Source organism: Chiloscyllium punctatum, chromosome 2, assembly GCF_047496795.1.
Source record: "Chiloscyllium punctatum isolate Juve2018m chromosome 2, sChiPun1.3, whole genome shotgun sequence".
Lineage (NCBI taxonomy): Eukaryota > Metazoa > Chordata > Chondrichthyes > Orectolobiformes > Hemiscylliidae > Chiloscyllium > Chiloscyllium punctatum.
Window position 1 is genome coordinate 73,139,050 of NC_092740.1, and position 14,020 is coordinate 73,153,069.

Genomic DNA, 14,020 nt, shown 5'->3' on the forward strand with positions numbered 1-14,020 from the left:
GTTAAGGAAGCAGCAAGATATGGAACAGAGATCTTCAGTGCTATTTCTAGAATGTTGTCTTTGCAGTATTCAGTGTCTTCAACCTTTCTTGGGATCATGTGGAGTGAATCAAATTGGCTGAAACCTGGTATCAGTAATGCTGGAGACCTCTGAGGAGGCCAAGATGGATCATCCATTCTGCACTCTGGCTGAAGATTGTTGCAAATGCTTTCGCCTTACACTTTACACTGATGTGTTGAGCTACTCCATCATTAAGGATGAGGATATTTGTGGAGCATCCTCCTCCAGTTGGTTAATTAATCATCCACCATCATTCATGACTGGATGTGGCAGGACTGTAGAGCTTCGATCTGATCTGCTGATTGTGGGATTGCTTAGCTCTGTTCATCACTTGCTGCTTATGCTGTTTTATTCAAGTTGTCCTGTTTGGTAGCTTCACCAATTTATTACCTCATTTTTAGATATATTTATACTTATCCTTATAACTGACATTTCTCATTCCTGGAACCATTCTTGTAAATTGCTTCTGTGTTCTCCAGTGCACACTTTCCTATAGTGTGGTGCCCATAACTGTACACAATACCTCAGTTGAGATTTAACAAGTGTCTTGTACAATTTAAGCATCACATATTGCTTTTGTACCTTATACCCCTATTAACAGCCAAAACCATGTTGTGCTTTATTAACTGCTCTCTCCATTTGTCCTGCTTCCTTCAATGATCTGCGCACATTTGCACCAAGGTCCCTCTGCTCTAGCACCCCTTTAGAATTGTATTCCCTATTTTATATTGTCTTTCAATGTTCTTCTGACCAAACTGAACCACCTCACATTTCTCTACATTGAACCTTATCTGCCACTTATTTGCCTACTCCACCAACCTATCTATGTCCTTTTGGAGTTCCACACTTTCCTATTCACAATTTTCAATTCTTCTAAATTTCAAGTCATCTGCAAACATTGAAATTGTTCTCTGCACATAAAGATCCAAATCATTATATCTATCAGGAAAAACAAAGTCTCCAATACCAATCCTTGGCGAACTCCACAAAAAACCTTCTTCAAGCCTGAAAAAGTTCCATTCATTCTGTTTCCCATCACTCAGCCAATCTTGTATTCACATTTTACCTAGCCCTTTTATACCATGACATATAGCTTTCCTCACAAGTCTGTTGTGTCCCATTGTATCAAGCAGCTTCTAGGAATCCATGTATACCACATTGAAACTTTCTGTTACCTTTTCAATAAAGTCCAACAAGCCGGTTTACATGATTTCCTCATTAGAAGTTGACTCTTCCTACTCAACCCACCTTTCCCCATGTTCTGTTGAAGAATGTAGCCAGAGATGTGAGTACTGCCTCCTTGTGCACACAAAGCAATTCATTGTGCTAAGGGTGTAATGGCCTTACCAGTTCAAGCAAAGGAAGAGGAGGTAGAGAACAGTTCCCTGCATTCCTGTGGATTTGTCTGACCCAGCTATTGGTTTACATTCAATCTCTCACTCCTGGCTCTAAACATCATTGGGTCAGTTCAACTCCAAATAAATAGTTCATGAAAATTACTTGTGCTAAAATTATAGATGAAATCCTTTTCTACTAATGCTTTAATATATTTTACTAAAATGATGCAGAGTAATCGCAAGCATACATCTAAATGAGTGAAGCATTTAATGTGCTGAGCCGCTAATAAATCTCAGCAAAGGAATTAAACTGGACAGACTATATGGCACTGAACTAAGCAACAAAAACGACAATGGCAAATTCTGACTGTGCAAAATCCTCCTTACCAAAATGTGGGGGCCAATATTAAACTCGGAGGAGGTGCCACCCAGACTGTTAAACTCAGATATCAAGCCTTACACACAATGTTCCACCATCACCAACCCTGAGTAAGCCTTGCCCAGCATCAGGACTGACCGTGTAGAGGCAGTGGCACAGTGGCAAACAGTCAGGAGAAAGGTGCCCTGTGAGTTTTCAGCATTGATCCTGACACCATGATGTCTCATGGCACTAAGTCAAACATAGGCACAGAAACCTCCTGCTGAAGCAGATTAGTGGCAAGTGACAGACCATTCAGCCTCAGTGAGTTCGAGGCCAGGTTGTTACTGAATATGTGGCAAAGCTCAAGGGTGGGGTTTTGGGGGGGGTCTCGAGGAGGCTGAAGGAGGGGAGAGGGAAAGAGTGATGGCATGTGGTGGATTAGGGTTGGATGTGGTGTGGTTGGGAGGCATGGGTGTAGGAGAGAAAGGAAATTGGGAGGGGTGTGGGCTGGGGAGTGCGGTGGCAGTGTGGGAAGGGGTATAGGGGCTGTCCTGAAGTCCCAGTCACCACCCATTTTAATTCCCCTCCCCACTCCCTTTCCAACATGACCATCCTTGGCCTCTTCCATTGCCACAGTGAATCAAATCGCAAATTGGAGGGACAACACCTCATCTTCAGCATGCACAGCCTACAACCTGAAGGACTCAGCATTGAGTACTCCAATTTCAAATAACCTCCCTTCCCATTCCCTGACTTCCTTCCCAGACTCTCCCCCTCCCTTCCATTGCTCCCATCAATCCTTCCTTCCAGCCACCAATTGGATTCATTCCTCCCAATGACCAACCAGGTCTTACCCCCTATCTGCCATCACCTATCCCATCTCACCACCCTGCCCCCATCTCCCCTTTTACCTGAAGCTCCACTTACACCCATCCCCCCCCCCCAATCTGGAGATGGGTTACACTTGAAACATTGACTTTCTGATGCTGCCTGTATTCTTCCAGCCTCCTGCTTGTCTACCCTGCTAAATGCTAAAGACAACAAATTGCCGATAGGCCTAAGCAATTCTGCTTGAAAATGCTGGAGTCCATGAGACCATAAGAAATAGGAATAGGAGTAGACTATTCAGCTCCTCAAGCCTGCTCCAACATTCAACAGGATCATTGTTGATCCGACACTCCTCATGCCTACCTTCCCTATAATCCAGGATTCCCTATCAATCAAGAATCCAATCACTGTGGAATTCAGCTGGTAATTGAAAGTAAGTTGATGGAGCAATAATCTTTTATATTGAATGTATCCTGCTTTAGTGGACTGAGATATCTGGGCAATTTTGCACATAGTAGTCAGATGGCTGTGCTGCAGCTAGCTGTATTACCACTGCCCAGGAATTTTTCTGTGCCTGACTATATTGTGAATTCTTAGTCAGGATATCGGATCCCAGCTGGAACTGAAATCGACCAATGCTGCATGTCCAGGTCAAGACCAGCAAGTACATCAAAAGGACTTACACCCCTTTTTCCTGCCATATTATGGTAATCTTTAAAAGTTCCCAGTCTATTAATGAGTGGTCAACTGGATGAGTGAATGCGTGAGTAGGTGAGTGAGTGAGTGATAGAGAGAGTAGGTGATTATATAATTGAGTGAGTTGAGTGAGTGGGTGGCTGGGTGGGTGGTTGTGTGAAAGGGTAGTGGAATGCAGTCAGGATGTAGTTGTGCTGGCAGGATAATAGGGGTGAGGAGATAGTTGGGTCAGAGAAATAGTTCAGATAATGGTTAGTGAGAGAAATATTCAAGTCAGTCAGGGGCAGACAATTATTGGAGGAGTCAGCCGAATGCAGTTATGCTGGTTACTCTGTGAGTTACACCAGCTCAAACCAGCCCAGGTTTCAGGCTCCTGACATTACCTTCACTGTTGCATTCAAAACCATTTCAACACAGATTTGAATTTAACACAGTTAGCTCGGATTCTCTGGAATTCCAATAATATTCCAGTCCATTCTGTTCCAGGTTTCCTTTCAGGAGATGAGGGACATTGCCAGACTGTAAAATAGCATTAGGTTGCTACAGCCTAATGGCCATAATTGTTGCAATTTTGTGAGATGTTTAGTTTCATATTTCTTTATTAGTGCTTTTCTGCCCCCGGCCCATAAAAATCTTGTCAGTTTTCTATCTCCTCTTGCAAAGAATACCTGCATTAATAATTTCAGTGCTCCAAAATGGATACACAAAGTCTTCCCTCATCAGAGTGACTATTTTTGTCCACTATTCCAAATTTTCCATGGATAATTTAACATGTTTTTACACTTTATACGTTTGTTATGGTGGAAAGATTACTGACCCAGCTTCTAGTTAATATTCAAGGGCATCGTATAATTAGAAACAAGAGAAGTAGATGACAGATGGTAACACACCAGGTAGGCTTCATACACTCGCAGACAAATGAGAACAGTCTAATCTGAGCAGATTCAATTCAACTGACTAGCATCTGATAGGTTTAGTCATTTAGTGAGCTACACACACTTCATATGATGGGGGTGGAGGAGGTGGGGGAGATTTCCTTGAGTCTCTGTGTATTAATCTGATAGATAATTCCTGCAAAAACATAAATGTACTCTTCTAAAATGCATTTACAAATCTAGAGTAAATTGATAGAAATATTCTGGATTGTATCAGGAGTATTGTTCAAGAATTATGGTGTAATGAAGATATTCAAAACAAAACTGTTGAAAGGGCCTCTTCAACGAATGTATTTCCGTTTTCACGATGAGCCTTTTTTTATTTTGAGTTTTTGAAAAAGTGCCAGTTTGGATTGAAAACATTAACTTTATTTCTCTCTCCACAGATGCTGAGTTTCTCCAGCATTTCCTGGTTTTAGTTCAGACCTCCACTATCCACAGTATTTTGCTTTTATCTAAGCAGTTTTGACTGGTGATGGCTTTATTGTGCTCCATCTTGGCAGTGGTGCAACCTGGGATTCTAAAACACGAGTCGGTCAAAAACAGGGCAACTCACAACAGTTGGGTTTACGTTTTTACTTTGAAAACTTTAAATAAGTCAAATGCAGTTGTTCACATCTGCATGTCTTAACAAAATAATTAACACATCTCAACAGTCTTATTTCTTTGAAAAGGTGCATTTCCAACTAATTTTAAACAATCCAGTTTGTATGAAAACAAAGTGAAGCCAAGGTGAAGGAGGATAAAAGGAAGATATCTGACAGCCACAACCATCCACTACCACTTTCTATTGTCTATTCAGTGGCTGTGTATTGCACAAACTCTACCGAGAACCAAGTGGAACCAGTTATAGAGGCTCTTCAAGCAATGCATGCCTTAAAGTGCTATAAACAGGGAAGCAAACATTTTTTTTTACTGTTTTTAAATCTATGGAGAAAAGTGCCTCCCATCAATCAAGAATCGAGAAAGAAACCAGGTTTTGTCGATTCTTTCAGTGTAATTAATTCATCCAGATGTACTGCCCCACCTCCCATTAGCCCAAAGGCAGGATACATTGTTCCAGAACATTCCACCCTTCTTTCATACAAACACTGCATAGTATCTGCATTGTAGAAATTCACTTTCCCTTTGTCGTAGTCCAGGCAAATGCCAATCCGACTGGGAGTGGATACAGAGCGCTTGCAAGATTCTGTGGATGAACTGGCAGAACCTTTCGGGATGAAAAGTCTCTTCATCCCTATGGTAACAAAAGTGAAAGGTTGGGACTGTTCCAAAGCAATATCTTCACTCCCGCTGTCGTGGCCACTGTCTTGATCATACCTGTGAAAAACAAGCAGTTAAGTCAGAGAAGAGAGACAAAATAAACACAGATGATGTCTATCCATTACTGGCGTATGCAGCTGTGCTTTCGAACAAAACAAGGTAGTTTTCAGTTGGAGAAAAGGAGGTTTGCTGGAGACAAAATAAGCTCTCACAAATGCAAGAATCATTTCTCAGCATTTGCTCCAGATGGGGTTTTGTGAGATTAATTGAAAGGCTTTGTATATATTTACAAACTACAATACTTTCTTTTATCAATTGCGTATTCATGTTCACCACATGCTAGAAGAATCAAAGACTACAGTTTCAAGTTAACAGTTCATCTCTATTATGTGTTGTACCACACCTACAACTATGTTGTATCTATTCTATTCTGTCCGCTTTCTTTAGATAGATTAAATTACCTACAGTGTGGAAACAGGCCCTTCAGCCCAACCAGACCACACTGACCCTCTGAAGAGTAACCCACCCAGACCCATTTCCCTCTGAATGATGCACCTAACACTATGGGCAATTTAGCATGGCCAATTCACCTAACCTGCACATCTTTGTGACTGTGGGAGAAACCAGAGGAAACCCATGCAGACACGGGGAGAAAGTGCAAGTTCCACACAGACTAGAATCCACCCAAGGCTGGAATTGAACCTGGGACCCTGGTGCTGTGAGGCAGCAGTGCTAACCACTGAGCTACCGTGCCACTTCTATAGTATGAGAAGTGTGAAGTCTCAATTAGGCCTGACTGGGGCAGTAACAAATGTCCCCCTTAAATCTAATAATGGAATGTTAAAAAAAACAGCAGCCCTGTAGTTATCGTAGCCAGATGTTTTTATTTAACATGTTTAGCAGTGTCCTTATTGGGCTATTAACAGTTTAGGAAGCTGAAGAGTATCTCACACAGATTGAAAATTCAGGTATGCGCAGAGTATGTTCCTCAATTTGCTAATAGCAAGGACAGAATTTAGAATACTTCATCTTACAGTTCTTGACTGTATAACCAGCATTTTTTGGATTAGTGCAGCTGAGAAACTTCAGGTGCAACACCAGCAGTCTGTAAGGCCATAACATATAGAAGCAGAATTAGGCCATTTGACCCAACCAGGCTCCTCCACCATTCTATCATGACTGATAAGTTTCTCAATCCAATTCTCCAACCTTCTCCCCATAACCTTTGATCCCCTTACCAGTCAAGAACTTACTTATCTCTGCCCTAAATATGCTCAATGACTTGGCCTCCTCAACCTCTGCGGTAATGTGTTCTACAGATTCACCACTCTCTGGCGAAAGAAATTCATCCTCATCTCAGTTCTTAGATTAGATTACAGTGTGGAAACAGCACCTCCGGCCCAACAAGTCCACACCGACCCGACAAAGTGCAACCCACCCATACCCCTTACCTAACACTACGGGCAATTTAGCATGGCCAATTCACCTAACCTGCACATCTTTGTGACTGTGGGAGGAAACCAGAGCACCCAGAGGAAACCCACGCAGACATGGGGAGAACATGCAAACTCCACACAGTCAGTCGCCTGAGGCAGGAATTGAACCCGGGTCTCTGGCGCTGTGAGCCAGCAGTGCTGGCTACTGTGCCACCGTGCCGCCCTTAAGTTCTAAAGGGAGATCCCTTCACTCTGACACTGTGCCATCAGGTCCTAGTCTCTCTTACCACGTTCACTCTATCCAAGCCTCTCAGTATTTGATAAGTTTCAAACAGATCTCCTCTTCATCCTTCTAAATCCCATCAACTATAGACCCAAAGTCCTCAACCATTACTCACTTGACAAGCTCTTAATCCCTAGGATCATTCTTGTTAACCTCCTCTGGATCCCCTCCAAGGCCAGCATATCCTTCTTTAGATACAAAGCCCAAATCTGCTCAGTTTCTAGCCTTCTTGAAATCAATGTCATCATTGCATTTGCCTTCCTAACTGCCAACTGAACCTGCATATTAACCTTAGGAGAATCCTGAACCAGGTCTCTAAAGTCTCTTGTATTTCAGATTTCTGGGAGTATTCAGATTGGGAGTATTTTGTTCAGTTAATCAAATTCCAGATAATCAAATGTTGGATAATATAGTTTAGCTCAGCATCGGGACCTTGCGATCTTGCCGGATAATCTGATATTCGGATAATCGAATGCCAGATAATCGAGATTCCTGTGTCAATTGTATTATGCAATTTTGAGGTGGGCTTTCATACACCTAACATTAAACCTACTTTCCTCACATTTTTAGATCAAGCTTTTGATTGTATCTTTATCAGCTTTATACTTAATTGGTCATATCTAGACTAGAATTGCTGAGGCTAAGTGACTTTACATTTATGCTCCATTTGCATGGCAATTCTAAATAATAACAGCCATTTAATTCAGTAAGAAATGTGGGTGATTATAATTGTCAAATTCATTAATCAGTGGTCTGGACCATATGTTATTGATATGTTTGACTCAGTTATTGACAGCTTTTGGTAAAATTCGAAGAAAGGTGGATAAAGAGCAATTAGTAGATAAGGTACCGAGCTTTTCACAAAGTGTTGATAAGGTGCCTTGACAAAGATTTCTATATAAAATGAGGGCTCATAATGTTAAGTTAACAAGACATAGAGAATGGGGATAAATGTTTTTTTTCAGGCTGCAAACTGTAACTAGTTGATGTCATAGGAATCAATGACTTGGATAAAGAGTCTGACTAAATGGTGGTTAAATTTGCTAACGTCCTTAAGGTAGTTAGGATAGTAAGTTGGCAAGGAAGGTATAGTGTCTATAAATGGGATAAATTCAGTGAGTGGGCAAAAGTTTGGTAGATGAAGTATAATGCAGAAAAATGTGGACTTGCCAACTTTTATAAGAAGATATAAAATCATTATACTATTTAACAGAGAGATATTGCAGAACTCAATGGTACAGAGAGACCTAGGTGTCTTGATACACAAATCATGAAAGGTTAGTGTGCAGGTACAGCAAGTGATTAGCAAGGAAAATACAATCTCATCGTTTATTACAAGGACAATGGAATACAAAAGTAGGGAAGTGTTACTGCAGCTATACAGGTGATGGTGGGATCACATTTGGAACATTGTATAGAATTTTGATCTCTTTACTTGAAAAAGGACAAATTTCTGTTAACAACAGTTCTGAAAATGTTCACTTGATTCATTCCTGGAGTGAAGGAATTATGTTATGTCGAAAGGGTAATCAGAATGGCCCCAAACCATTGGAATTGAGAAGAAACAGAGGTGATCATAATGAAACATGTAAGATCCCAATGGAACTTGACAGTAGGGGAGTCTAGCACTCGGGAACACAGTTTAAAACCAGCAAGTGTCTCTTTTAAGACAGAGAAGAAGATTTTTTTTCTGTCAAAGGATTATTAGTTTGTCAGTCTCTCTTCTCCAGAAAACAGTGGAAGCTGGGTCATTGAACTTGAAGTTATATTTGGAAGATTTTAAAACATTTTAAACCAACAAGGGAATCAATGTTGAGGGAGAAGACAGAAAAGCTAATTTGAGACCATAATCAGTTTTGCCATGATCTTAATGAATATTGAAGCAGTTCTAGGAGCCAAAGGCCTACTCCACTGTCATTGGAGGAGGTCCAGAGGAGGTTTCCAAGAATGATGTCAGGGATGAAGGACTTGCCATATGAGGATCGGTTGAGGATTCTGAATCTCAATTGGCAAGGGGGGAGGTATGGTGGTTCTTATTGAAACCAATAGTATCCTGAGAGGCTGGATGGAGTGGATGTGGAGAAGATGTTTCCGCTAGTCGGAGAGACTCGGACCTTTAGAACTGAGATGATGAGGAATTTCTTCAACCAGAGTGCAGTGAATCAGTAGAACTGTTCGCCACAGATGGCTATGGAGGCCAAGTATTGGTTGTATTTAAGATACAGCTCAGTAGTTTCTTAATTAGCAGGGAGATCAAGGGTTATGGGGAGGTGGCAGGAGAATTGGATTGAGGAACATATCACCATGATTGATTGGTGGAGCACACTCAATAGGCTGAATGACCTAATTCTACTCCCACATCCTCTGGTCTTATGGTGCACCTCTAAGTCCTATATTCTGATGTGAACTTAAAGACATTTAAGGAACCTGCCAGACATCCCAAAACCTGCCGCTAACATTGATGCACATTTGGACAGTACTCTCACTGACCACTCTTTAAGACCCTCACTTTCTTACCGTGACCTTCCTTATTTTCTTACATTTTGTCTTTATGTATGAGAACATTACATCACATGTCAGACTACTATGGTGCACAATGGCATCCAGAAATTCTTATCAAAAAACTCACTTAGTAACCTTTCCTGCACCATTGCATTAGAACACAACAAAAATCAGCAAGTGCCTCTTTTAAGACAGAGAAGATTTTTTTTTCTGTCAAAGGATTGTTAGTTTGTCAGTCTCTCTTCTCCAGAAAACACTGGAGGCTGGGTCATTGAACTTGAAGTTATGTTTGGAAGATTTTAAAACATTTTTAACCAACAAGGGAATCAAGTGTTGATGGAGTAGAATGGAGGTTTTGGGATGTCTGGCAGGTTCCTTAAATGTCTTCACCAAAAATGGTGAGCTAGGATTCTATTAAAGAATTTATTATTGATGATTAAGCAGTCCTGCAGTTGATCAATTTTGTAATCATTCTAAATAAAGAGGATATACATCAGCATCATTCACACAATTGACTGGCAACAGTTTAAAATAGTTCAACATCCGCTCCTGGTTCGAGATGGTTTCATTTTTCTCTTCATGTATTATTCAGGAAAAGCTGTCCAAAACTTTATTCAAAAATTGCAATAGAAAGTGGATAATCAACTTGAACTTCACTCTATGGCCACAAATTCATTGCCAGAAAATGTTTGCAGCCAATATTTACAGCTTGCAAGTTGATGTAGAGTTAGTGCCATGCAGCTACACTGAATAGGTAACGAGGGACAAACCTGGGACTGTTGATATCTGGTGGACTGTGAAACCACTCTTGAAGCTTTGTGTCGGACACCACACCTACTTTAACCAAGTATGAGCAGAGCTCCACGCGGAAAGCCCAGTAGTATTTTCCTTTTGTTACTCCTGTGTCTCCGGTGATGAAGTTGAGAGACATATAACTTCCAACCACAATCCGTTCTGCACTGAGCAACATGGGGAGCCCAGCGACACTCTCCACAGAGTCTCTCTGTTTGTTTAAGATCAGGTGATCGCTGTTGTAGCCACACTTCTCATCAAACAAAAACCTTAAAACTATATTTAAAAAGAAAGAAAAATGTTTTCAATCATAAGTTCACTATTTCCATTACTAAGTAAAATAAAACACAGTTTGTGTTTGTTTCCTGGCTCTCATTCCCAGAATATATTGTGTTTACTTACTCATGGGACATGGGCATCACTGGCTGAGCCAGCATTTATTGACCATTTACTCTGCCTGAAACACGTCATTACTTTTGTTCTCAAGAAGCAATGATGCTTCTCTTGCATGACTGTTATAAATTATCTGTGTGGGGGTTGTTTTCGCTGTGATATAAATGATACTGTCTGCAGTGGTTCATGGAGACATTCCTCTTCATCTCTCCCCACACTCGCAGTCTGGTGCCCCCAGCTATATGTAACCAGTTCTCTCTTTCTAATGGAGAGAACTACCTGTGGTGTTTGTGCACTATGACTAGTTTCTAAGTGTAAGAACAACACATTTCGATTCATTGCGATGAAAGTCAGGAGTGTGATGGAATACTCCACACTTGCCTGGATGGGTGCAGCTCGCACAACACTAAAGAGGCTTCACACAATCCAGGACAAAGCAGCCCCCTTGATTGGCACCCGATCCACCACTCAATCATTGTGCCCCTTCACTGCTGATATACAGTGGCCACATTTGCATGCTGCCCTGCACTAAGGCTCCTTTGACAGCACCTTCCAACCTAAACCTCTACCACCTCAGAGGACAAAGGGCTCCTCTGGGCCAACCAGCAGTACTTTGCAAGGGTTTCTCTTCGCTTCAAAGTTGTTTTGACTTTCCTCCATGATTCCTGGGGCAACTTACCAGAGTTAAACTGCAGGCTGTAAATCAGAGGCTGCAGAATAAATATAACATCTACATTATCCAGCGACCTTCCAAAGGTAGATGCCCTGCCTCTGTCAATCCTGAAGTGAGCTATTTGGAAATGGGATTTTGTTGGATCTCAAAGTTTTAAAATCTTGTCATCTGATGCAAATTGGACCCATCTGATTTTATGTGCTTCGTTTTCTGCAAAACCAATTGTTTGGTACGAGCTAGGCATGTTAATTCTTTCCTCATCTACTTTAAAGGCTGTACTTCTGAATAAAAAATCCTCAAAATATTTCATCTTTAAGCACTCTGTCAGAGACAAGGAAATATTGTCAAAACCAATCATATCACATGCAAAATTATTATCTAAGTGCAAATGACAAAACAGCATTAATACAGGGTAGACCACTCCAGACATCTGCTTGACAGTCATGTAACTAATTTCCAGACATGGAAGTGTCACATTACAAAAAGCTGATCTTATCTTTATCGTGCAACTGTCAATGTTATATTTTGTCAAAGAGTTGCTTTCCAGAGAAAGGTAAATCATATAAAACATTCAGCACGGACATTTGGAAACCGTGATGAAAGAATTAAGACTGGAACTGAATGATCTCATTACCATCTATAAGAAAATTAAAATTAATCACCAAAAATATTAAGAGCACCAATTTCTGCATCAAATTCTTCAATCATGCTCCATTGAACAATTCTACATCAGGAGCTGAGCCCTATTAAATTGGTTTTATACTATCTCCATACTACATGACACATAATTACATGCATAACAGTAATAAGCCTTTCTTTTATAATATCACAGGTCTGCCCACACACATTGTTCAAAAGCAGTTTACATCTCCAATGTTTGAAAAGATGTTTTTGCTGGCTTGGTGTTGTTGGGTACTTCAAAGCTTGATCTATTTGAAGCAAATTTATCTTCACTTGAGAATACTAAGCAAAACTGCCTTGGGCATACAGGAGAACCAGAAAATCTTTGTGCCAACCGTTTTTGACATAATCTCTTCTGTAATACACATGATGCTACATTTCAATTTGATTTATGTTGCTGCATTATATTTTTGAATAAAACTGAGAAATGGTTTACTGAGCACTTGGTCATGACAATATGAAACCCTTTAAAGTCTACAAAATACTTTATTGCTGTCAGGACAACATTACAAAATTAAGTGCAATAATTCATATTGGTCATTCTGGTGAGAAAAGTTTAAATGTTTGAATAAGACAACTCTAAAAGCTTTGGTGTAAAGGCATGTTGTACAACTCAATGTACAATGTAACTTCTGCTGTAAATAATAACATTTCATATCTATTTACATACTGGGAAAGTCTAAATTAAAGTACTCAGCCATTGTACAAAAGTAAGTCTACCCATGATTGCACCTAAACAAAAGTGATTCTTGTTTTTATAGCACAAAGAAGCACAGAAATAATAAAATGCAAACAACTGAATGTAAGTAGACATGGCAACCTATTTTACCCACATCAAGTTCCCATTGATGTAATGGTATTTATCAAGTTCAGTAATCAAAAATGAGAATATCACATATGAGATAAATTAAAATAAACAAGAATGTTAGGAAGAGCAAGCTGTATAAAAAGCAGAAAATGTTAAAAATGTCATTGTTTAGAAAGTGCAAAACAACCAACCTAGATGGCAATAGTTTAACATTATATAATAGTTATGTGATGAATGCAGAATCTATTAACATCATACTGTGGAGCCAACATGACCTAATTTAGTTGTGATGCTCCAAATACAGTCTGGTCTATTATTCTGCTTTAATTTGTGCAAGTAAACAAAATGCTTGAGAACTAAATGGATATTTCAACCTTCAGTGGCTTTGATGTAGACTTGGATTCTTTTTTGTTCAGAGTAATGTGCTTCCTACTTTGTCTTATAGCATGCTCATAGGGCAATATAAATTACTAACTATAGATATTTCTGAATATTGCTGAACAGAGAGATATGTTATTGAAGTTTTTCATCTCATACCCACCAGGACAAATGCCAAAAATGCTAAATTTCACCTGATTACGACAAATTATATTACATGAGAAAAGGATGCTAATTAGTCAGCAAGTCATTTCAGATTGACTGAGGTATTGCCATCAAGAAAACAACATGAAACTAGAAACTTACTCTGATTCTCCAAGTTAATTCAAGAAAGGGATAAGCCTTGAACACATTCCTTTTGCTTAAAGAATGGACCCCTGCATTTGAATGTGTTTACTTCGACCAAGTGTAAACGAACCATGTAATCAGTTTGACTGATTATCTTGAACTGGTTGTGAGTGTGGCTATTTAGCACACTCAGGATTCTCAGCAAGTGTTGTTCACACATGTCTGACTTTCAGATCTGAAAAGTGTCCAGGGACCTAAATTTATCCAGAATTAATCAGGGGTAAATATAGAGTAATGAGTAATTGT

General features: G+C 40.0%; 1 protein-coding gene across 6 annotated transcripts in view; it reads right to left on the minus strand.

Moving 5' to 3' along the window:
* Positions 1–4,785: 4,785 nt before the first annotated feature.
* Positions 4,786–14,020, minus strand: part of trim36 (tripartite motif containing 36) — a 113,894-nt gene continuing 104,659 nt past the window's right edge. For 5 of the 6 annotated variants that reach the window (XM_072584030.1, XM_072584022.1, XM_072584016.1 and 2 more), the window contains 2 exons: positions 10,472–10,769; positions 4,786–5,537 (listed from right to left, as the gene is read on the minus strand). In XM_072584030.1, the coding sequence (XP_072440131.1) occupies positions 5,171–5,537; positions 10,472–10,769 (665 nt within the window). In that variant the 3' untranslated portion in view covers positions 4,786–5,170. The remainder of the gene's footprint in view (positions 5,538–10,471; positions 10,770–14,020) is intronic. The other variant, XM_072584049.1, reaches the window with a different exon arrangement.